Source organism: Muscardinus avellanarius (assembly GCF_963383645.1).
Source record: "Muscardinus avellanarius genome assembly, chromosome: 7".
NCBI lineage: Eukaryota > Metazoa > Chordata > Mammalia > Rodentia > Gliridae > Muscardinus > Muscardinus avellanarius.
The window spans coordinates 107,211,687-107,236,953 of record NC_137793.1 but is presented as its reverse complement, the minus strand read 5'-3'; the positions used below and the strand labels follow the sequence as shown (position 1 = coordinate 107,236,953).

The following is a 25,267-nucleotide window of genomic DNA, read 5'->3' as shown; positions in this document are numbered from 1 at the left end:
TGAGCCTCACTACTTGCTGAGGCTGTCCTTGAGCCTGGGATCCTCCTGTCTCGGCCTCCCAGTATAGGCATATGCCACCATACCTGGCTTTCATACAGTAGTTTGAGTCTTAAAACATTGAAGTTTATAATAATCTAATATTGAGAAAATATGACACAAAAATAATTGGAAAATGCTAACAATTTGTTCAGGATGATAGAAACATTTGAGACTTTTTTGCACTTTTGAGAACCTAACCAGGGCCTCATGCATGCCAGGCAAGTGTGCTGCTGCCCGGCTGCGCGCCCGGCCTGACATTTTTCTTTTACTTTATTATTCTCTCTCTTTTTTTTTTAGGCGTTTTATTTATTTATTTTTTGGTGTTACTGAGGTTCCTGGAAGCCCTTCTACCTCCAGGCTACACTCCCAGACACCTATTTTATATTTGGAAACAGGGTCTCGAACCTGCGTGATCCTCCTGTGTCCCCTCCCAAGCGCGGGGATTACATGCGTGCGCCACCACACCCGGCTAGGCATTTTATATTTGAAACAGGGTCTCATTGAGTTGTGAATTGCCTCCCTAAGTGGTTAAGGCTGTCCCTAAATCATGATCCTCCAATCCTCCAGTCCTCCAGTCTCTACCTCCCAAATGCTGGGATCACCACTGCCTGGCTTTATTCTTTATTTTGAAACAGTGTCTCACTAAGTTACAAAGGGCCTCACTAAGTAGCTGAGGCTGGCGCAAACCACTATCCTCCTGTCTCAGCCTCCCAAGTACTGGGATTACAAGCGTGCATCACCACACTTGGCTTATTTTCTGCATTTCACAGGTTATCTACAGTGGATTTGTGTTTCTTAGAGTGAAATACTTTTTTAATTCATATATATATTTATATGTGTATGTGTGTATATATATATATATATATATATATATATATATATATATTTTTTTTTTTTTTTTTTTTTGCAGTACAGTACTGGGGGTGAAACACAGGGGTATTCTACCTCCAAGCGACACCCCCAGCCCTATTTTTAGTCTTTATTTTGAAACAGGGTCTCACTGAGTTGCAAAGGGCCTCACTAAGTAGCTGATCACGAACTGTGATCCTCCTGTCTCAGCCTCCCAAATGCTGGGATTCTAAGTGTGCGCCACCACGCCCGGCTTTTAATCTTTTTATTTTTTGAAACAGGCTCTCACTGAGTTGCAGAGGGCCTCACTATGTAGCTGAGGCTGCTGGTGAACCATGATCCTCTGGTCTCCACCTCCCGAGTACTGAGATTACAAGTATGTGCCACCACACCTTGCTTTTTTTTTTTTTTTTTTTAATAAAGTCCCAGCTGGGCATGATGGCACACACTTTTAATCTTAGGACTTGGGAGGCTGAGACAGGAGGATCGCAGGTTCAAAGCCAGCCTCCATACTTAGTGAGGCCCTCAGCACCTAGTGAGACCCTGTTTCCAAATAAAATATAAAATAGGTCTGGGAGTATAGCTCAGAAGTAGAAAGTCCCCCATCCCTAGTACCACAAAGAATAAAATTAAATTAAAGTCCCAGAATTTGACTTAGTAATGAATTAGAAATATCTTTGTATCTAAAAATTTTCATTAGCCTTTTTTCCCTTCCATTTCCCCCCCTTTTTTGGCGGGTGGGTCCTAAGAATTGAACCCAGGAGTGTTCTACCTCTGAACTATACCCTCAGCCCTACTCTATTTTTATCTTTGTTTTGAACAGGGTCTTGCTAGGTTGAGGAGAGTCTTAATATTTGCTGAGGCTGTCCTCAAACCCACGAGAGCCTCCTATCTCAGCCTCCCAAGCACGGGTTATAGAGGTGCACCCCGTGCCCAGCTTGTAATGTCATTTTCTAATTATCCTCTTGCATCACTTATCAGCTGTTAAATGCCTCTCCAAAACTTGACGTAGTGTCTTTTATTCCGGAGCTAATTTTGCAGTCCCCACAAATGTGCATATCATGATATATACCATTTTATATGGTATAATTTGTAGTTCCATACTGCCTGGATTTTATCTTGGCCTCACTAGTTCTAGATATGTAATCTCAGGAAAGTTATCTATTTCAGTGTTTCCCTAAGAAATTAAGTAAAACTAAGCCGGGCGTGGTGGCGCACACTTCTAATCCCAGCATTCGGGAGGCTGAGACCGGAGGATGGCGGTTCGCGGACAGCCTCAGTTACTTGGTGAGGCCCTTCACAACTCAGTGAGACCCTGTTTCAAAATAAAGAACAAAAAAAAGGCAGGAGGGTGTAGCTCGGAGGTAGAATGCCACTGGGTTCCATCCCCAGTACCACAAAAAAAAAAAAAAAAAACCCAGTAAAATTATACTTGATACTGTATAAACATTGAACATTTTGCTTTTTAGGGGTGGGGAGTCGGTGCTGGAGACCAAACCCAGGACCTCCCACATGCTAGATAGGCACTCCAGCACCAAGCTTCATCCCTGGCTCATAGTCATTATTTTAATAGTGATTATTCTAAAACTGACTTCTTGTTATGGTCTAATGTCTTAACATTTTGGAGTTTGGAAAATGGGAAAAAATACTACTGTATATATGCAAGAGTGGTGATAAAAAGAGGTTTGATGCAAGCTATCTATGTAGTGTCTTTGTTTTTATTTCACGTGAACAGTGACCTTTCCCTCTTCCCTGTTTCAGGTCAGGACTTCTCAGCTCGTGATAAGCAGCCTTCAGAACCGAGTAAGTGTCCTGTTGTGTCTGTTCTCTCCAGCTGGTTCCCACCCTGCCTTACTCTGTGGACAAGAGGCCTAATGTGATTTTAAGTAATTTCGTGCCCTTTGCGTTTTTTAACCTGCTGCATTGACACTGCCTGGCCATTGCTGTGATGGGAAGTGTGTGTAGGGCTATTTTACCATGAAAGTGTAAAGGGTAAACTTCTCAAATATTTAACAGGGAAGTGTTTTTCAGCTTACTCATTCTTATAGACCACTGCAAAGGACTCATAACTAGTTTTGCTTATTAGGTAATAATATCTTTATTTGTTGCCTGTTTTGCTATGAAAGTGGTTCACCTTCATTGAAATGATCCTTTAAAACTGTCCTTTACTTCACGGTACCCCTTCCTACTTTATTTTTCCTTTCTGGTACATTTATTGTAACACCGATCCATGGTACAGACTTCCACGTATGTGAAATGACCTTTTCATGTGTGCTTCTCCTCAGGCGCAGGGTATCCTAAAAACCCTCAGGAATGGGCTGAACAAACCGTGAGGATGAGGAGTAAGATGCAGGGTAAGTAGATGAGTCTCATCTGCTGTGCATTTCCTGATGATCTAACACAATACTTAGCTCGTAAGATAAGTATTTGCGATGGCTTTTGTGTATGTGTGTGATGGTGGGGATTGAAACTAGGGGTGTTCTACCTCCACACTCTGCCTCCAGCCCTTTTTTTTTTTTTTTTTTTTTTTTTGCGGGTCTGGGGGTGGAACCCAGGGGCATTCGACCTCCGAGCTACACCCCCTGCCCTATTTTTTATTCTTTATTTTGAAACCGGGTCTCACTGAGTTGCAAAGGGCCTCACTAAGTAGCTGAGGCTGTCCGCGAACCGCGATTCTCAGGTCTCCGCCTCCCAAATGCTGGGGTCACAAGCGTGCACCACCACGCCCGGCTGCCTCCAGCCCTTTTTTATGTTTTGTTTTGAAGCAGGGTCTCAGTAGGTTGCTGACGATCTCACTAAGTTGCTGAGGTTCCACCTCCAGTACCACAATAAAAATAACAATATAAAAGTGACTTTAAGATAATCTTTAAAAAAGAAATACCTGTAAATCAGTGCGATAAAATGGTCATACTTTGGACTCGTTGTCTATAATAATTTCTAAGAAAGGTGTCCACATTAACATTTTTTGTATTTTAAAAATCCATCCAGAGCTGAGCTTGGTGGCACATGCCTATAGACCCAGTACTTGGGAGCCTGAGGCAAGAGGATCGCAGGTTCACAGCCAGCCTCAGCTACTTAGTGAAGCCCTCCACAATTAGTGAGACCCTGTTTCAAAATAAAGAATAAAAAATAGGACTGGGGGTGTAGCCGGGAGGTAGAATGCTCTGGGTCCATCCCCAGTACTGCAAAAAAAATTAATTAATTAAAAATAAAAAACAGAAATTAGCTGCCGCAAAAAAAGTAAAATAAAATCCAGCCAGGCATGGTGATGCAAACCTATCCTCCCAGTGCTTGGGCGTGTTCACAGCCAGCCTCAGCAACTTAGCAAGACCCTGTTTCCAAATAGAACGTGAAAATAGAGGATATAGCTTGGAGATAGAATGCCCCCTGAGTTCAGTCTCCAGCACTACCAAAAAAAGAAAAATCCATGCATGCTCTCTGCCTTAAGTGATCTTTTTATTTCTTTCATTTTTTTATTGGTGCATCGTAGTCATACATTCTAATGGAGTACAAGAAGGTGGAGGCACACATGCACACATCAGTCATTTAGCTCCTCCCCAGTTCCCACCCCATTTCCTCCCCGTCCCTCCTCACGTTTGGCTTAGTGATTGGCATATTTATGAATACATCATGTACATTAGGGAATTTTCCTCTTCTCCCCTCCCATCCCTCTTAGTTAGGTCGCCTTATTTGCTCATCTGTGGTTTCTCCTTCCTCATCTAGAGTTCCTCCTATAACCCGTTTTCTCTCTAGTTTCTGCTATTAGGGAGAGCATCCGATTGTTTACTTTTTGTGACTGACTGATCTCACTTAGCATGTTCTCCAGTTCCATCCATTTCCTCATAAATGATACAATTTTGTACTTCTTTATGGCTGAGTAAAATTCCATTGTGTATATATCCCATAGTTTTGTAGTCTATTCATCTGTTGATGGACATCTTGGCTGATTTCATAGTTTGGCCATTGTGAATTGTGTGGCTATGAACATAGATATGCATGCATTAGTTTGGTAGCTCTCCAGAAGAGGTATTGCTAGGTCATATGGTAGATTAATTTCCATTCTTCTGAGGATCCTCCATACTGTTTTTTAAGGTGGTTGCACTAATTTGCAACCTCGCCAACAATATCTTAAATAAGAGTTCTCACTTCTCCACATCCTCGCCAGCATTATTTGTTGTTTATGTTTTTAATGACTGCCATTCTAGTTGGAGTTAGGTGAAATCTCAAGGTAGTTTTGATTTGCACCTCTCTGATTGCTAATGGTGTTGAGCATTTTTTCATGTATTTATTGGCCATTTGCTTCTTTGTGTGTGTGTGTATGGTACTGGGAATAAAACCCAGGAGCTTTCTACCTCCGGGCTATACTCCCAGACCTATTTTATATTTTATTTGGAAACAGGGTATCACTAAATTGCTGAAAGTCTCACTAAGTAGCTGAGGCTGGCTTTGAACCTGCATGATTCTCCTGTCTCAGCCTCCCAAGTACTTAGATTATAAGTGTGCACCACCACGCCTGGCTTAATTGACCATTATGAATGTCTTCTTTTGTGAAGTATCTATTTAGTTCACTTGTCTTTTTTTTTTTTTTTTTTTGCAATACTGGGGATTGAACCCAGGGGTATTCTACTTTTGAGCTATACTGCCAGCCTTATTTTTTATTTTGAAACAAGGGTCTTATTGAGTTGCAAAGGGCCTCACTAAATAGCTGAGGCTGTCTGCGAACCGTGATCCTCCCGTCTCAGCCTCCCGAATGCTCCATTTTTGGATTGGGTTATTTGTTTTCTTAGCATTGAGCTTCTTGAGTTCTCTCTATATTCTAGATATTAGTCCTTTATCGGAGGAATAGTTGGCAAAAATTTTCTGCCGTTTTGTCAGCGCTCTAGGTTCTCAATAGTTCCCTTTGCTTTACAGAAGCTCTTTAGTTTCATGCAATCTCACATACTGCTCCTGCTTTGCATTTCTTGTGTCTTTGGGGTCTTGTTGGGAAAGTTTTTACCTGTGCCAATATACTGAACCTCTGCCCTCTTCAAGGAGCTGCAAGGTCTCTGGTCTGTTAAGGGATCTTAAGTGATTTTTTTTTTGCTGTGTGTGTGTGTGTGTGTGTGTGTGTGTGTGTATGTGTGTGTGTGTGTGTGTGTGTGTGTGTGTGTTTGTTACTGGGAATTAAACTCAGAGGCATTCTACTTTGAACTATACCTCCAACCCTTTTTTTAAATTTCTGAAACAGGGTCTCACTAAATTGTAGAGAGCTTCATGAGGTTGCTGAGGCTGGCGGCAAAAACCTGGATTCTCCTATCTCAGCATTCCAAATATTGGGATTTATTGGGATTACAGGTGTGGGCCACCCTGGCTCTAAGTGACTTTTGTCCTCTATCCCTTCCTTCTAACCACAGTAGGTTTCAGGGTCATCAGATAGTTCCCTTTTATTTCGATAATAAAATCACCGTCGTATATCTCTTGCTTATGGAATGTTTAACTCTGTAATTGGACAAAGCCTGTTTGTTTTTTTTTTTTCATCAATACAAATAATCACACTCATTTTTTTCTCACAGTGATGTTTTGCCCCACAAATAAGCGCTATTTGTGCTTATTAGAATTATCATAATTAAAAGCCGAGCTTGGTGGTACAGGCTTGAAATCTGAACATTCGGGAGGCTGAGACAGGAGGAGGAGGATCGTAGTTTGTGGACAGCCTCAGCTACTTAATGAGGTCCTCAGCAACTCAGTAAGACCCTGTTTCAAAATAAAGACTAAAAATTAGGGCTGGACTTGTAGCTTGGAGGTAGAATGTACCTGGGTTCCAGGTACATTGTAGTACCTTTGGTACTACAAAACACACATACACAAGAATTATCATAATTAATAACTATAATAATTGTTATCATTCTTCATCTTATTAGAAGTATATTTATAACCATAATAAAAAAAATGAAAATTAAATCTGAAGACCTAAAATATACTCTTCAAAGTAAAAATGCATGAGTTTCAGCATATATTTTATGAAAAAAATTCAGAGACGTGTGTGTGTGTGTGTGTGTGTGTGTGTGTGTATAGAGAGAGAGAGACTCACACACACACACACACACACACACACACACACACACACACACACACATTTTTAGCAGTGGGGATCGAACACAGAGGCATTTTACCTCTGCGCTAAGCTCCCAGCTCAGTTTTATTTCTTTTTTGGAAACAGGGTCCCGCTAGGTTACTTTGAGTCTCCCTGTGTCCTCAAGCCTTTGATCCTGCTGTCTCAGCCTCCCCAATACTGGGATCACCAGCACGCATCACCAAAACCTGGCTAAAAAATGTTTTTATAACTATTTCCTCTAATAAGACACTGCACAATGCAGGATATTGAACATCTGATTGGAATACAGAAATAGATCTTAATTTCCAAATTGATGGCTAGTTTCTAAAATTTTATCTGTTTGCATTCTACGTTTGTCTTAATATATTTATTACACCTTGAGTACTTGTAACCATCTACCATATATACAGGTACTATATTGGGCTTTGAGAGTTATATAGAAGTAACATACCAGAAATGTGCATATAACAGAATTTTTTTTCTTTTTTTTCTTCTTTTTTTTTTTTTTTTTTTGTGGTACTGGGGTTCCTGGAAGCCCTTCTACCTCCGGGCTACACTCCCAGACCTATTTTATATTTCTGAAACAGGGTCTCTTACACCAGCACGGCTGGCTTTGAACCTGCGCGATCCTCCTATCTCCGCCTCCCAAGTGTGGGGATTACAAGCGTGCGCCACCACGCCCGGCTGAATTTTTAGAATTTTAACCACATGAAAATGTTAAAATAGAAAAATAAGCAGGAGCAAATCCTACGGGTGGGATGGAAGGAGAGTGCAGTGCTCGTCTGACAGTGTCGCCACAGTTTCTCTTCAATCCAGCACAAGGTTTTCTTTTTCCTTAGCATTGCATTTCCAAATTTCACATCTCAGTCTTTTAATTATGCACCTCTGCCCACTTTGGTGAGGAGGGGGAAGGCTGTTTTTAATTTGGGGTGTTCAGTAACCCAGGGCTTTGGATCCTGGCCACCCCGCGTTAGCACAGTTCTGGGTGGAAAGGGCTGGGCCCAGCGTTCTACCTGCATTGCTGACCTGTGGGAAAGATGGGCTACTGCCTTCCTGCCTCCTGCTTATCAAGTGCTAAGACGGCGAGAAAAATATGTCTATGGAGAGGTCAGACCATTTACGTGCATACTTTGGAACCTGTCTCAAAAGTGACTGGAGAAGGACTTCCGGGAAGATGGCGACGGAGAAAAGCGGGACTTATGAGCCCTGCTAACAACCAATCTCTATTACCACAAAATCAGCGCCTTTCATAGCCAGAAAACACCATCAGCAGAGAAACAAAAAATGTCATTACAAGGGACAGAGAAAAAGAGGGCTGGGAAAACAAGACACAGAAAGAAACCAGACCGCAGTGCTGCTGCTGGAGCCATGGCATGGAGCGGCAGGCGCAGTCTTCCCTTGCAGCACCAGGCCCCAGAGAGGAGGGGGACTCACAACGGAGCTCAGAGCCACAGAGGAGATATGCCGGCCTCACAGCCGAGGACGCGGCAGCAGCACCTTACTGCCAGCGGCAGCGGTGAGTTCACCGGACGGCTCTAGACCAACGCACTCAACAGCCCACCAGGATCCAGAGAGGAGCGGTGGACAGCGAGCCGAGGTGAGCTGCTGCGGAACAGCTGGGAGGAATTCATAAGATTTTTCGGTTCAGGGAGCATCTAAAACTCCCAGCAGCTGGGCTCAGCACACTCTGCAGGGACTCAGAGCGGAGCTCAAAACCAGAGAAGAAATATGCCAGCCTCATGGCCGAGGGCATGGCAGCGGCGCCATACTGCCACCGGCAGCAGCAGCAGCAATATCACCGAGTCCACTACAGCTCCATCTGCGCACTCAACAACAGTGAGTCAAATTGTGGCCCTAGAGAAGAAATCCCAGTACTGCACTCCCAGGGACTTGACCCAGTGAGGGAGTGGCAGTGACAGAGATATCACACCATAGGAGAACGCCCAACCCGGCACCCCCCTATGGTCTAAAGCAGCCTCAATTGACTCCCTGTGTCTGAGACTCTGCGATACAACCTAGTAAAGGAGTAGTGGGGACTGAGATACCACAGACTCGAGATCCAGAGCACCTTAAGTGAAGTCGTAGTGACCCAAGGGAAGAACCCAGAGAAGGTACAAACTTCCGAAATCATGGGAAAGAGGAATAACAATGGAGCAGTTAATGCCCACAACCCCACAACATCAGAACCTGATAAAACAGAAATTCAGAGATTTCTAGAAGATCAAATCAGGAAAATAACTGTAGAAATAATAGAGGTGTTTCTAAAAGAATTCAGAGAGAGCCAAAGAGAGATAAAGGATGCAATTAATGAAGTAAAGGCCTCAATTCAAAGCACAAACAACCGATTAGACCACATGGAGAATAGAATCTCGCTCCTAGAAGATGATCATTCAAAAAATGAATGCATAGTTTCTAATTTAGAAAAAAAAAATCCGACAGCAGGAATCTGACATTGAAGAAATATGGGTCCATTTTAAGAGAGCTAACCTAAGAATAATTGGAATAGAGGAGGGAAAAGAAGGTGAAACCAAAGGGATCAATAATCTCTTCAAGGAAGTAATAGCAGAAAATTTTCCAAACATAGAGCAAGAGGTTGATACACAGGTCCAGGAAACTTATAGAACTCCCTTTAGACAGGATCGGAGAAGAGAATCCCCACGCCACATAATTGTCAAAATGACCAATGTGGAAGCCAAGCAGAGAATCTTAAAGGCAACAAAAACAAAGGGCCAAGTGACATTCAGAGGCAAACCGATTAGAATCACTCCAGACTTCCCAAACCAAGTCATGAGAGCCAGAAGGGCTTGGAGTAACATATTCCAAACTCTGAAAGAAAACAACTTCCAGCCAAAAATTTCCTACCCAGCAAAACTTTCTATCAAATTAGATGGGGAAATACGAAGCTTCCATGACAAACAGAAACTGAAGGAATTTATGTCTTCAAAACCAGCGCTAGAGAAAATACTCAAAGAGATTAACTACAAATAAGAAATAGGTAACACACACCAGAACCAGAGAAACAAGATTTTCCATCCAACAGACAACTAAGATTGGTTATCTGTGGAGATTCATTATTTATGTTAGTCTTTTACCTATCTCTAAATTGTATTGTTTGCTTTTATTGTTGCTAATTTTTAGGATTTCTATTTGGAATAGTAATATACCTTCAGATATAGCATTTGGAAATATTTTATCCCATTCTATCAGTAGCTTTTAACTCTGTTTACATTGTCTTTGGATATACAATTTTTTTTTTTTTAAGGGAGTTTGTTTACCCTTCTGTTGCCTGTGCCATTGAAATCATATCCAAGAAATCACTGCCAATTTCAATGTTGTGAGGTTTTATGACCCAAATTTTTTTCTAAAAGTTTATAGTCTTAAGATTTATATTTAGGTCTTTTATCTATTTTGAGTTAATATTTGTATATGGTGTTAGGTAAGGGTTCAGTTTTATTCTTTTTCGTGTAATTATTATTTTTCAACAATATTTAGTTAAAAGATTATTATTTCCTCTACCAAATGTCTGTGGAAACCTTGTCAAAAATAACTTGACAACACATGGAAGAATTCATCTCTAGGCTTTTATTTAACTCCAATGGTTTATATATCTGCCTTTAGAACAGTACTACACTGTTTCAATTATTGTAGCTTTATATGGTTTGAAATCAGAAAATATACATCTTCTAGCTTTGTTCTTTTTCGAGATCATTTTGGGTATCTAGAGTCCATATTCCATATTAGGATAGATTTTTTGTGAAAAATAAATAAATAAATATAGTTTCACCTAAAAAAAAGAAAAAAATATTCTCTGGTAAGAAAGAAAACAAAAAGAAATATTGAAATGTTATCTTTAAGTCATCAAAAGCTTGGTATCAGACAAATGAAACTGTTCTGTGAGATTATCATTGTTAATTTTGGATAAATTGCTATAATACTAGATGTCAACCACTAAGCCAAGCATGGGAAGGAGGGATGGGGAGGGAATCGGGTGGGGGCTGACTGGGTGATGTGTGCAAGTATGTCTACAAAAGTTTTTTTTTTTATCCCATTATGATGTATGAATACAGTGCACCAATAAAAAAAATTTTTTTAAGTGACTGGAGAAGAGTGTCTACAGCTGGAGCTCTTGGGTACCAGACCTAGAGCTTTACTTACTAATTGAAAGAACCTGCTCAAGGCACTAACCTTTTATGAACCTTTGTTTGTTTTTTACCTTTAGAGACAATAGTATCTAAGGTAGGCTATTTTTTGAAAGAGGGTCTTGCTAAGTTGCTGAGGCTGCAGTCCTCCTCTCAGCCTCCCAAGTATGGAGCTCACAGGCACACGCCACCAAGCCCAGCTGTCTCTAATAGTGTCAATACGTGGGGTAAGGTTTATCTTTTAGGCAATTTCCTGCCTTAGCAGTGTGTATATATACCATGCTAACTGTGTGTTTAATATTATAGTTAATAATAGCTTATCCATAAACATCACAAAACAATGCTTCAAAAAAAGAAATAAATAAAACAGCACTTCAGTATTTCCAAGATAAACATTATCTGAGTAGTTTGGAGGGGTTTGTGTGTGTGCCTCTTGCCTCTTGGTGGTTTTTTTTAGCAATAAGTTATAACTTTGATGACCCAACTTAGAAGCTTCTAAGTGGTGAACTTTCCCAAGCTAAATTAGTCCTTGAAAAGCAATCTGCCTCTTAGAGTTGGGGTTGATGCCATTTTATCTTGTTTGGGTTTTTTTTTAATCATGACAAAAAATGAGGCTAGTTTTGTATGTTAGCTGTGCTGGTTTTATTCCTCCAGTGTAGTCCCGTGGCTCTCACATGGAAGGTGTTGACGAACACCAGGAAGATCCACCACAAACATCACTTATTTATACCAAAGTTATAAATGTCCAGGCGAGTGATAGAGGGTGACGTAGCCCCTACCCATGTGGCGGCACAGCCGCTCCTCCCGCTGACCCGGCTCCACTCCTCCAGCTCCTGCCTGCGCTGCCACGCTAGAAAAACGGCGGGGCAAAGGGGGGATACAGGTTTTAATTTCTCTCTTTTTTTTCTTTTTTTTTTTTTTTTGGTACTAGACATTGAACCCAGAGGCATTCTACCTGCAAGCTAAACAACATGTGTGTGTGTGTGTGTGTGTGTGTGTGTGTGTGTGTGTGTGTGTGAGAGAGAGAGAGAGAGACAGACAGACAGACAGACAGACAGACAGACAGACAGACAGACAGACTGACTCAGGGGCATTCTACCTCTGAGCTGAACTCCTAAACCGATTTTATTTTGAAACAGAGTCTCACTAAATTTTGGAGGGCCTCAGAAGTTTGCTGAAGCTAGTCAGAACCTGCCATCCTCCTGCCTCCGCCTCCCAAGTACTGGGATTACAAGCATTTGCCACTACATCCAGCTTATTTTTTATTTTGAAACAGGGTCTCACTAGGTTCCTGAGGTTGTCCTCAAACCTAGAGTCCTCCTGTCTCTGCCTCCCAAGTACTAGGATTATTTATCTTCTGAAGTAATTATGGAAGTAGAGATTTGATGGAGTTGTGAACGAAGTTTTTGAAGTATATTGCTTAAAAGCAAACTTAGAATTTTTTGTCTATTAACAGAAATGATGAATTTTTGTTTTTGTACCGTGATTGAACCCAGGAACCTTCTACCTCTGTGCTACCTCCCTCCCTCCCCCGCAGCCCTTTTAATTTGGTTTTTCTTATTTTGAAACAGGGTCTCACTAAGTTGCTGAGACTGGCCTCAAACCTGTTATCCTCCTGTCTCGGCCTCCCAAGTACTGGGAATACAGGCCTGGGCCACTACCACATCGACTGATGAGAAGCTGTGAAGTTTTGTGGGTTTTTTTAATGTGATTTTCAAAATACTACATATTGGAGATATTTGAATCAGTTTGAGGCAGAAAATAGTATTGACTGAGTTTTATATTGAAATACTTTATCCAGATAATTTAGTAATCCATAGTCTACATCCCCCCCCCCCGTCCTGCCTTTATAGCGCCTTCACCAGGAGTTTAATACTTGGTCATTTTTTTCAGATGGTACAATATGTTTTCTTTTGTTATGATGTGCTTTTCCTTCCTTCCTTCCTTCCTTCTTTCTCTTTCCTTCCTTCTCTTTCTTTCTTTCTTTCTTTCTTTCTTTCTTTCTTTCTTTCTGTGGTTCTGGAGGTGGAACCCAGAAGCTTTCTACCTCTGGGCTACACTCTCAGACCTTTTTATATTTTATTTGAAAACAGGGTCTCACTGAGTTGCTGAAGCCTCACTAAGCAGCCGAGGCTGGCTTTGAACCTGCGATCCTCCTGTCTCGGCCTCCCAAGTGTAGGGATTACAAGCGTGCCCACCACGCCCGGCAATGTGCTCATTTTCTTTGTCCTGTTAACTTCCTTCCAGAGCTTCACGAATCCCATTAAACAGTTGTAGCTCAGATACTCAAGGCTCTCTCTCAAGTGTCTCTGGAGTGCTCAGTGGACAGTGTGATGGTACCTGGATATTCTGCTTTTTCTTCTTCTGCCTTACCTCCGCGGTTTATCTTTTTTCTTTTTCTTTTTTTAGTACTTGGGATTGCAGTATATCCTACCTCCAAGCTCTGCCCCCAACCCTTTTTATTTTGAAACAATGTTTTGTTGAATTGCAGAAGCTGGCCTCAAACCTGCAGTCCTCCAATCTCAGCCTCCCAAGTACTGGGATTATAGGCTTGTACCACCACACCCAGCTCTGTCTTCTTTTCTCTTCGTAAAATTTGTATCTTCTTTCTTTATTTTTATTTTTGATTTTTTAATTTTTATTTATTTATTTATTTTCAGGTCTAGGAATGGAACCCAGGGACATTCTACCTCCAAGCTACACCCCCTGCCCTATTTTTTATTCTTTATTTTGAAACAGGGTTTCACTAAGTTGCAGAGGGCCTCGCTAAGTAAATGAGGCTCTCCGCGAACCACAATCCTCTGGTCTCAGCCTCCCAAATGCTGGGATTAAAAGCGTGCGCCACCACGCCCGGCTTTCTTCTTTATTAAAAATAAATGCTAGCCAGGCGTGGTGGCGCATGCTTGTAATCCCAGCATTCGGGGGACTGAGACCGGAGGATCGCGGTTCGCGGACAGCCTCAGCTACTTAGGCCCTCTGCAACTCAGTGAGACCCTGTTTCAAAATAAAAAAGTAGGCTGGGCGTGTATCTCAGAGGTAAAATGCCCCTGGGTTCCATCCCCAGTACTGCAAAAAAAAAAAAAAAAAAAAAAAAAAAGAAGGAAGGAAGGCAAGAAAGAGAAAGAAATGCTCAACTGGTGAGACCTGAGCTGACAGTCTTTTTTAATTACCCATCATCAGATGACAGCATCTGGAAATCAGAGCCGGGGAACCCGTCTCCACCGGCCGCCCGCCAAAGTAAGTGCATTCTGTTTTATTGGTAGAAGTGTTTTTGACAGCTTTATGACTTAGAATGCTGCTTGACGAATCAAATGTATTTTACTATATATATATATATATATATATATATATTCATATAAATTTATACTTGAGAAGAAATTTTGTATTTTACTAGTAGTGATATTCATTATGGACAAACCATATGAAATAACATCTATGTGAAGGGTTTCCCCCTTCACATTATTGTCTCTAAGACCAAAAATTAAAGTTTAAGTAAAGCTACTAATACCATTAAGTGAGTGAACCATGCAGAATCAGAAGAAGATAGCGTGGAGAAGGAGGGTGACTGGGCCTGGGATTCTCAGGCCTACAGTGAGCCAGGTTGGAACACTTGTCTTGTGTAATGCTGTGGGGAAGTTTCTTTTCTTCTCTGAGCCTAGTTATCCTGAGTGAGTGCCAAGGAAACAGTGATTCTCAAACCTTTGGGCTCAGTACCTCCTTGTACACTACTGCAGTTAAGTACCCCAACGAGCATTTTTAAAATGTATTTATTTGTGTGTATATGACAGTCTACCCCCGAGCTACATCCCTAGACCTTTTTTTTTTTAAATTTTTTGTTTGGAAACAGAGTCTTGCTAAGTTGCTGAGGCTGATCTCGAATCTTCCATCCTCTTGTCTCAGCCTCCCAAGTATGGGATTACGTGCAGCACCACACCCAGTTTAATTGAATGTATTTTAACATATTTAACAAAAATTATTTACTTTAGAGGTATCATGGGTATTTCAGTACCTGTATTTATTGTGTAATATCTAAATGGGTTTAAACTTATGTCAAGTAACTACCATTTATTTATAGTAAAAACATTCAAAATTCTTTATTAAGCATTTCAAAAAATATAGTAAAGTATATAGTGCATTATCTGTTGACGTAGGCACACTGCTGTGCCGTACCACTGCTGGATGGTTTATTCCTCGGCAACTAAACCTTTGTACCTGTTGATTAACCCCCCCGCCCCCTCCCCCCAGCCTCTAGTAACCTCCATTCTACTCTCAACTTTTTTTTTTTGCAGTACTGGGGATGGAACCCAGGGGCACTCTACCTCCGAGCTACATTCCCAGCTCTATTTTTTATTCTTTACTTTGAAACAGGGTCTCACTGAGTTGCAGAGGGCCTCGCAAAGTAGCTGAGGCTGTCCGCGAATGGTCCTCCTGTCTTAGCCTCCTGAATGCTGGGATTACAAGCGTGCGCCACCACGCCCGGCTAGATCCACATTTTAAGGTTCCATGTGTGAGATCACATAGACCTTGTCCTGCCTGTGTCTGTCTTGTGTCTGGGGCTACACTCCCAGACCCATTTTTATATTTTTATTTGGAAACAGGGTCTCTTAAGCCAGCGCGGCTGGCTTCGAACCTGCGTGATCCTCCTGTCTCCGCCTCCCAAGCGCGGGGATGACAAACGTGCGCCACCACGCCCGGCGACTTTTTTATTTTGAAACGAGGTCTTGCCGGGTTCCTGAGAGTCTCACTAAGTTGTTGAGTTGGTCTTGAACCTGTGATCCTTTTGTCTCACCTTCCCAAGTACTGGAGTTGACAGCTGCACTACCTTGTGGATGGATCAGAGGCTTTGAGATCAGCCTAGGCTGTATAACAAGACCCTCAGCAACTTACTATGAGACACTGTTTCAAAATAAAAAAAATAAAAAGGGCCAGAGGTATAGCTCTGAGATAGAATACTCTTAGTTTCAGTTTCTGGCAACAATGACAAAATATTCCATCACTTCTTTTACACCATCAGTGCAAATGTCAACCCAGGAGATAGTCATGAGAACATTTTACTGGTACACATCTATAATCCCTGACATTGGGGGCTGAGACAGGAGGATCGCAGGTTCATGGCCAGCCTCAGCAACTTAGTGAGACCCTATTTAAATAAAAATTTCAAAGGGCCGGGCGTGGTGGCGCACGCTTGTAATCCCCGCGCTTGGGAGGCAGAGACAGGAGGATCGCGCAGGTTCAAAGCCAGCCGCGCGCGCTGGTTTAGGAGACCCTGTTTCCAAATAAAAATGTAAACTACTCTGGGAGTGTAGCCCAGAGGTAGAAGGGCTTCCAGGAACCCCAGTACCACCAAAAAAAAAAAAAAAAAAAAAAAAAAAAAAATTTCAAAGGGGCTAAGGGGTATAGTTTGGAGGTAGAATGCCCTAGCAGAAATACAAAGGGGTAGGCGTGTAGCTCAGAGATAGAATGCTCCTGGGTTTAATCCCCAGTATCACAAAAATTAAGTTTAAATTTTACTGCTAATCGCAAGCATCTTCCCTCGAATAGTCTTGAGATCCCCTACACTTGAAGAGCTGCTGGCTCTAGCTGGACGTGGTGGTACATGCCTAAATCCCAGATTCTGATTAAAAACATTTATAAGGTGTCTTATAATACGATTTGTATTAGCAGTGGTAATAATAGTTTTGCCTTATAAATGGTATTACTTCCATCTTATGCCACTTTATATGTTTAGACTCTATTTTTTCTTCAAAGACCTTTCATCACAGAGCTGGGGGTGCAGTTCGGTGCTCGTCTAGCATGTGTGAGAGCCCCCCCCCCCCCCGTACTGCCCAGATAGAGAAGCTCCGTCAGTTTACTTTGGAGAGCTATATGCATTGTGTGTTTCATTTGGGAGTTAAACATGGGGCCGGGGGAACTTGACTTCTGAGCTCTACCTCCAGTCCTAATTTTTTACTTTTATTTTGAAGCGGTCTCGCTAAGTTACCACATCCTGGCCTCAAGCCTGTGATGTTTCCATCTCGGGCTCCCACCTCCGTCCCTTTTGGATTACACATGCTATTTCTGCATCCTACTTGATACAAGTATATGTATACATGTAATCTCAAACCTATGGGTGTTAGATTTTACTGAAAATGTGTTAAATTATTATATTTCTTCAAGAAAGTAAATTACTGAGCCGGCTGTGGTGGTGCATGCTTGTAATCCTAGTGCTTGGGAGGCTGAGGCAGGAAGATCGCGGATATGCAGACAGTCTCAGCAGCTTAGTGAGGCTCTTAGCAACTTAGTGAGACTCCTTTTTGAAATAAAATATAAAAAGAGATCTGGGGATGTAGCCTGGAGGTACAAGTCCCCTAGGTTCCATCCCCAGCGCCACAAAAAATAGAAAGAAAGAAAGAAAGAAAGAAAGAAAGAAAGAAAGAAAGAAAGAAAGAAAGAAATTACTGGCTCTCTCATTTAAAGTTCTCCTTTTACCTAATGGTTATAAAGTTGAGTAATTTTAAAATCACTCACTGCTGAATCTAAGAAAATGATCTGTGATTTCTTCTTTTCTGATCAGAACCGGCTGCCCAGCCCCAGAATGAGTCTCTTGTCAAGAAGAACTGGTGGCTACTTTGTCTGATAGCTGCTGCTGTTGCCATGGGGATACTTTGGTTCACTTATCCTCCTGTTGCAGAAACTACTGCCGTTCAGGAGTTCCAAAACCAGATGAAACAACTTAAGAAAAAGTACCAAGGTCAAGATGAGAAGCTGTGGAAGAGGAGCCAGACGTTCTTGGAGAAGCATCTCAATGGCTCCCGCCCTCGGCCCCAGCCCGCCATCCTGCTGCTGGCTGCAGCCCGCGAGGCCGAGGGCGTGCTCAGGTGTCTGAGCGAACAAATCGCCGATGCCTACTCTTCCTCCCGCAGTGGCCGTGCCATCCGGATCGACGGGGCAGGCAAAGCCGCTCAGGACAGCGAGGTTGTCAAGTTCCAGGTAGACAAGGAACTGAGCAACGGATTCAGAAATGGCCAGAGCGCAGCGGTGGTGCACCGCTTTGAGTCGCTGCCCGCGGGCTCCACGTTGATCTTCTACAAGTACTGTGACCACGAAAACGCCGCCTTCAAAGACGTGGCCCTGGTCCTGACCGTGCTGCTGGAGGAGGAGACGCTGGGAACTAGTCTAGGCCTCAAGGAGCTCGAAGAAAAAGTGAGGGATTTCCTCAAAGTCAAGTTCACCGACTCGAACACACCCAGCTCCTACAAGCACATGGACCCAGACAAGCTGAACGGGCTCTGGAGCCGCATCTCACACCTGGTGCTGCCCGTGCAGCCCGAGGGCGCCCTGAGCACCGGCGTCTGCTTATAGGGCTGGGAGGACAAGGTCCCGTCCCATCGAGCTTTCAGACTGTCCCGAGACAACACTTGGAGCCTCTGGGAAAGAACTGGTTTCTTTTTAAAGGAAGTTAAGTTCTACATACGCACGGTACTCTAAATGATTTCTTCAACCCCGTGTCTGTGGCGAGAGAGAACCCCTGTTCCCGTCGAGAAGCACGGGGTATTTAGGAAAGTGATTTCTATGTGGTCCCTCAAAGGATGTGTCCTGGTCTGGGCTGGACCGTTATCGCCGTGAGACCAGAGCACGGAGGGAGCTCAGCCTCGTCCTGCAGCAGTCCCGGTTTTGTATCTTAGGTTTTTCAGTTTGCTCAGGCGGCTCCCTGATGTAGCCATGCACTTTCCCATTAGGTTATGTTGCCTTTTATACCATTAAGGTTTGATTTTCCTAGTCAGCGTCTGCTTACAGGAACAAGAGCAATGAAAGGCCATTTGGGTGTTTGTGTTACTGTTTTGTTGTTTTGGGATAGTGGAGAGGAGAGAAATTGAGGAATAGGGAATGAGCTGGGGTGGGGGAGTCTTCAAGATGAAATCTTACACCGACGGTGACCCACGCCTATCAATCCAGCCCTTGGGAGGCTGGGACAGGTTCAAAGCCAGCCTCAGCAACTTAGCCCTGTTTCAAAATAGAATAAGGCTGGCGTGTAGGTCAGAGGTAGAACACCCCTGGGTTAAATCTCCAGTTCCACATTAAAAAGAAGAAGAAAAATGTTACAGCAATCCACTGTGAAGTAGCTCAGTCAAACATCTGACCTGTTCTCCCACTGGATTGTGTTGAACTCTTCTTCTTTTCCTTTCTTAACTTCTTGATTCTCCCAAAGATTTTTAAAGCCTGTATATCACAAGTTTTCATGTATTTGCCCATTTGAGTCTTAAGGGTAGGGAAATTCAGAGTGGTTGAATTTGGACATAACCAGAAGTTTTTGAATTAAGAAATAAGTTTCAGAAATTGGCAGTCAGCCGGGCGTGGTGGCGTTTGTAATCCCAGCCTTTGGGAGGCTGGGACAGGAGGATCACGGTTCACAGACAGCCTCAGCTACTTAGTGAGGCCCTTTGCAACTCAGTGAGACCCTGTTAAAAAAAATAAATAAACCAAGCATGGTGGCGCACACTTGTAATCCCAGCAGTTGGGAGGCTGAGACAGGAGGATCATGGTTCACGGACAGCCTCAGCTACTTAGTGAGCCCTCCACAATTTTGTGAGACACTGTTTCAAAATGAAGATTAAAAAATAGGGTTGGGGGTATAGTTAGAGTAGAATGCCTCTGGGTTCTATCCCAGTACCACAAAAAGAAAAGAAAAGAAAAGAAATTGACAGTCTGTTAAACAGCTATCCTCCTCGGTTACTGAAGGATTTTCTTTTCTGCCTGCCCATTTGTTGAACTCTGAGTCCTTCAGTGATACACCATCACCGATGATACAAAGATTATTTACTATGCACATGACAAATAATATTGAGTGCCTCAAGCCAAAAAGATAGTGACTTTTACCATATATGAAGAATGTTACGTGTATTTCTGTATAGCCGCATAGTATTTTAATTGCAACTTTACATTTATAACTAGGCTCTCTCACATTTTAATTGCTTTGGTTTTCTTAAAAATCTTATAATTAGCTGGGCATTGTGGCGCACACTTGTAATCCCAGCATTCAGGAGGCTGAGACAGGAGGATTGCGGTTTGCGGACAGCCTCAGCTACTTAGTGAGGTGCTTTGCAACTCAGTGAGACCCTGTTTCAAAATAAAGAATAAAAAATAGGGCTGGGGGTGTATCTTGGAGGTAGAATGCCTCTGGGTTTCATCCCCAGTACTGCAAAAAAAAAAAAAAAATCTTATAATTCACCAGGCGTGGTGGCACATGCTTGTAATCCTAGTACTTGGGAGACTAAGACAGGAAGATCACAGGTTCAAAGCAACCTTAGCAACTTAGCGAGACCCTGTTACAGAAACAAAATAGGGCTGGGCTGTAGCTCAGAGGATGGATGCCCCAGGATCGGTCTCCAGTCAAAAAAAAAAATCCTCTAAGCCTAGCTCTTCCTTGTTTTTTATTGCCCAGAAGCCTTTAAGTGAGAATATTGTTTTTAGAGTGACAGAGCCAGTGTCTTCATTTACCCTCTGAGAGTTGACAGCTGGTGGGGGGACATCTGATTTCTTCCCCTGAGGACTACAGTATTCAAAGGTTCCTACCTTTTGTGGCAATCCAAAGTCAGATCACCTGATTTATTCTACAGAGGATTGTAAAAGAGTTTTCAAAAGGCTTATTTTGTGTATACATATTATATGGGAGAAACAATGTTTTTATTAAATGTTTCACTGATTCAAATAATTTTAAAGGAATGTGTTACTTATATCTTTCAGGAAAAATAATTGTGGCAATTATATAAATGACTTTAAGAGCTATTTTAGTAATTTAAATAAACTTTCTTGGTTTGTACTCTGTATGTGTTATAAACTTAAATGACTTAACATTTTTTTCTTTAATCCAAGTGTTTTCTTTACACTTGAACAATTTCAGTGGCCAAAGTGCCGGAGCCAGCCGGCAAGAGTAGGGGTTCTGAAGCGAGGCGTGAGGATGAAGAGTTTTTAACCCTAACGTGGGGGAGCCGCCAGCCTACTCTCTCTACTGGTCGACCCCTGTTCATGGGTCAATATTTCCTACGACTATGCCTGGGTCAGTATTCTCTATCGCGCGGACACTCCTGGCCAACGCAGCTTCTGGGTCAATCTCGTCTTTATTGTGCCGACGCCGACCTTGTTTTTCCAGAGGTATTTATACACAGCTACAGGTCAATCAACATTCTCGTGCTACCACCACCAGAATACAATACAAAACACACACATTACAGATAGGCCTATCAGTACCCTCGTGTCATCACCACCTGATCCTCTCTCAGACCTCTTTGAACTTTCCATAACCCCAAAACTTGTTGACTCTGGGTGAAGGACAGTCAGCTGAGTCAGAGACACCAATCTAGGGGAAGGCCTTAATGGCTCCCAACACCAAAGAACTGGAGCCATCCACCAAGTAATGGTAAGCCAGGCAGGGTAGTAATTGGCTAAACCAGGCAGGATGGTGCCCACCTAGAATTCCAGTAATAGGGAGGCCAAGGCAGGAGGATTGCAATTTGGAGGCCAGTCTCAGCCACTTAGCAAGACCCTGTTTCAAAATTTAAAAAAAGAAAATCAGACTTGGAGTTATACCTCAGAGGTAGCTGGGTTCAATTCCCAGTTCAAAAATAATTGGTTAGAAATAGCCATGATTTTCTGTTTGTTTGTTTGTTTGTTTGTTTTTGGTTTTTGCAGGTCTGGGGCTGGAACCCAGGGGCATTCAACCTCCGAGCTACACCTCCTGCCCTATTTTTTATTCTTTATTTTGAAACCGGGTCTCACTGAGTTGCAGAGGGCCTCACTAAGTAGCAAACTGCGATCCTCAGGTCTCAGCCTCCCGAATGCTGGGAATACAGGCGTGCGCCACCACGCCCAGTTTGATTTTCTGTTTTACCCAAAAATTTTGAATTATCATTCAAGTGGAATTACTTTATGTATTCCTGACTTGGTAAAGAATCCTTGCAGCAGGGTGTGGTTTTTGTTTTGGTGGTACAGGGGGTGGAAACCAGGGGCTTTTCTGCCTCTGGGCTACACTCCCAGGCCTATTTTTTATTTTGTTTGGAAACAGGGTCTCACTAAGTTTCCAAGTAGCTGAGGCTGGCTTCGAACCTGTGCGATCCTCCTGTCTCAGCCTCCCAAGCACAGGGATTATAAGCGTGTGCCACCATGCTTGTCTCTGCAGCAGGGTTTTAAAGCATTCATTCTGACTATCCCACTCCTGGGCATCTTTCCAAAGGGGTTACAACCAGAGAAATACAGAATATATGCTTTTCCATATTCATAGCACGACTTATAATAGCCAAATTGTAGAACCCACCTAGGTGACCAGCAGATGAGTGGGTGACATGATGGAAAATACACACAATGGAATTCTACTCACAAGGAACAAATGTATCTGCAAGAAAATGGATCTGGGGAATGTTATGGTGAGATTAGCCAGCCACACAAAGGGTCATACGTTTTCTCTAGTTTTCACAAGCTAGGAAGTAATTGGGTACCAGAGGGACTTCAGATAATGACGCCTCAGGGAGCCAGATCTAAGGGAAGAGGAGGAGGAAGACTTGAGTTCATCAATGGAAACACCATCGACTATGTACCAACATCAGTCTCTGCTCTGTATGGGGAAGAAATGGAGAAGGGGGGCACCAAGTGTTGTGTGCACGATTTACATTATGATGTGAGATTATAATGCACCAATAACAGCACATTATTAAAAGAACATTTACCACCTCCCCCCGAAGAACCATTTTAGATTTTTCCTAGTAGCCCCTTATGAAATTTTACACTATATGTCTTTGTGTGTGTGTGTGTGTGTGTGTGTGTGTGTGTGTGTGTGTTGCTGGGGATAGAACCCAGGGGCCTTCTACCTCTGGTCTACACTCCCAGATCTATTTTCTGTTTAAATTAGAAACAGTCTCACTAAGTTGTTGAGAGCCTCACTAAGCAGCTGAGGCTGGCTTTGAACCTGTGCGATCCTCCTGTCTCAGCCTCCTAAGTACTGGGATTACAAGGGTGCGCCACCACGCCCAGCTTACACTATGTCTTTATGCACTGTGTGTGTATATCATTTTTTTAAATGTGGTACTGAGAATTGAACCCAGTAGCATTCTACCACTGAGCTACACCCCTAGTCCTATTTCCTATTTTTATGCATTATTTTGAAGCAGGGTTTCACTAAGTTGCAGAGAGCCTCACTAAGTAGCCAAGGCTGGCTACTAACCAGCGATCTTTTTTTTTTTTTTTTTTGGTACTAGAGAGTTAACCCAGGGGCATTCTACCTCCGAGCTATACCCACAGAGCCCTCTTTTTATTCTTTATTTTGAAATGGGATCTCACCAAATTGTGGAGGGCCTAAGTAGCTGAGGCTGTCTGAGAAACTGCAATCCTCCTGTCTCAGCCTCCCAAGTACTGGGATTACAAGCGCGCACCACCACACCTGACTTTCTGTATATATTTTTATGTTTTCTACAAAATAGGTATTTTTGTGCCCCATGAATCAATTTTTATCTCCAACGAGAATGTATGGATGCTCAAGGTCATGTATATTTTAAATAATTGCTACCTAAAACTATTTCCTGTGCATGTTATTGTAATCCTCTTAGAACATTTATTTGTTCGTTTCTAGGTACTGGAGCTTGAAACCAGATGCATTCTACCTCTGAATAACCCCCAGCCCTTTTTATTTTTGAATTGTGAAACAGGGTTGCCGGGTGTGATGGCACACATTTGTAATCCCAGTACTTGGGAGGCTGAGACAGGAGGATCGCAGGTTTGTGACCAGCCACAGCTACTGAAAACAGGGTCTCACTAAGATGCTAAGTGTCTTGCTAAATTGCCAAGGCCACCTCCATCTTCGATCTCCTGTCTCAGCCTCCCAAGTACTGAGAGTACAGGTATGTACCCCTCCAACCAGCTTAGATGAGAAATTTAATAAATCATCAGCCTCAAAATAGAATCTGGGATTATAAGCATGGTGGTGCACGCTTGTAATCCCAGCATTCAGGAGGCTGAGACACGAGGATCATGTACGTGGACTCCCTCAGCTACTTAGGCCCTTTGCAATTCAGTGAAACCCGGTTTCAAAATAAAGAATAAAGCTGGGCGTGGTGGCACACGCTTGTAATCCTCGTGCTTGGGAGGCAGAGACAGGATCATGCAGGATTGAAGCCAGCCGTGCTGGTTTAAGAGACCCTATTTCCAAATAAAATATAAAAAATAGGTCTGGGAGTGTAGCCCAGAGGTAGAAGGATTCCATCCCCAGTACTACCAAAAAAATAAAGGAAGAATAAGAAATAGGGCTGGGGGTGTAGTTCGATGGTAGATGCCCCTGGGTTCCATCTTCAGTACCATAAAAACATAAATTCCTCATATTCCAGAGTGATCTCGAAGTGACCCCACACCCATCCTTACTGCTACATTACTAAGAATCTGGGACAGTCTGGGCTTATCACTAATTCCTATAAGGGGCGTGGGAACTTTAATGAAAAACTGGTGTCCAGAGTCTACCTTGATGGGAGCTCCTAGGAAACACTACTTGCCAAGGCTGTCCTCAAACCTGCAATCCTCTTGTCTCAGCCTCCCAAGTACAGGGATTTTAGGCGTGCGCCATCATGCTCAGCTATGCTTTCGACTGTGTGTGTATGCACGTGTACACGTGGTAGTGGGGACTGAACCTAGGGGCATTCTACCTCCAAGGTACATCCCCAACCCTATTTTTTTTTTTTTCACTTGGAAACAATCTCACTAAGTAGCTGAGTCTGGCCTTGAACCTGTGATCCTCCTGGCTCAGCCTCACAGATACTGGAATTGCCAGGCTGTACATCATCATGCCCCACTTGCCTGCTCTTTTGACCTGGATTCAGAGAAATCCAGGTGTGCCCTTCTGGGTGGTATGGAAGATGCAGCCTGTCACTTGGGCATAAACAGGGAGAAACCCCTGCGCTCTATATGCACACAGGCATTAGAAACTAAACATACTATGCTTGTCTTTGAGAATTCACACTTAAAACGTTTTTTTGTTTGTTTGTTTGTTTGTTTGTTTTTCGGGTCTGGAACCCAGGGGCATTTGACCTCCGAGCTACACTCCCTGCCTACTTTTTTATTCTTTATTTTGAAACAGGGTCTCACTAAGTTGCGGAGGGCCTAAGTAGCTGGTGCTGGCCACAAACCGCAA

The 25,267-nt window shown here is 42.8% G+C and overlaps 1 protein-coding gene across 1 annotated transcript in view; it reads left to right on the top strand.

The window, feature by feature from the left end:
* The window catches only part of TOR1AIP1 (torsin 1A interacting protein 1), a gene marked incomplete at both ends in the record, with an annotated part of 42,788 nt that extends 24,326 nt beyond the window's left edge, over positions 1-18,462 (top strand). Inside the window, 4 exons of the mRNA XM_080698767.1 lie at positions 2,650-2,691; positions 3,174-3,242; positions 14,302-14,358; positions 17,675-18,462. Coding sequence (XP_080554893.1) covers positions 2,650-2,691; positions 3,174-3,242; positions 14,302-14,358; positions 17,675-18,462 — 956 coding nt within the window. The remainder of the gene's footprint in view (positions 1-2,649; positions 2,692-3,173; positions 3,243-14,301; positions 14,359-17,674) is intronic.
* Between the last annotated feature and the right edge of the window lie 6,805 nt (positions 18,463-25,267).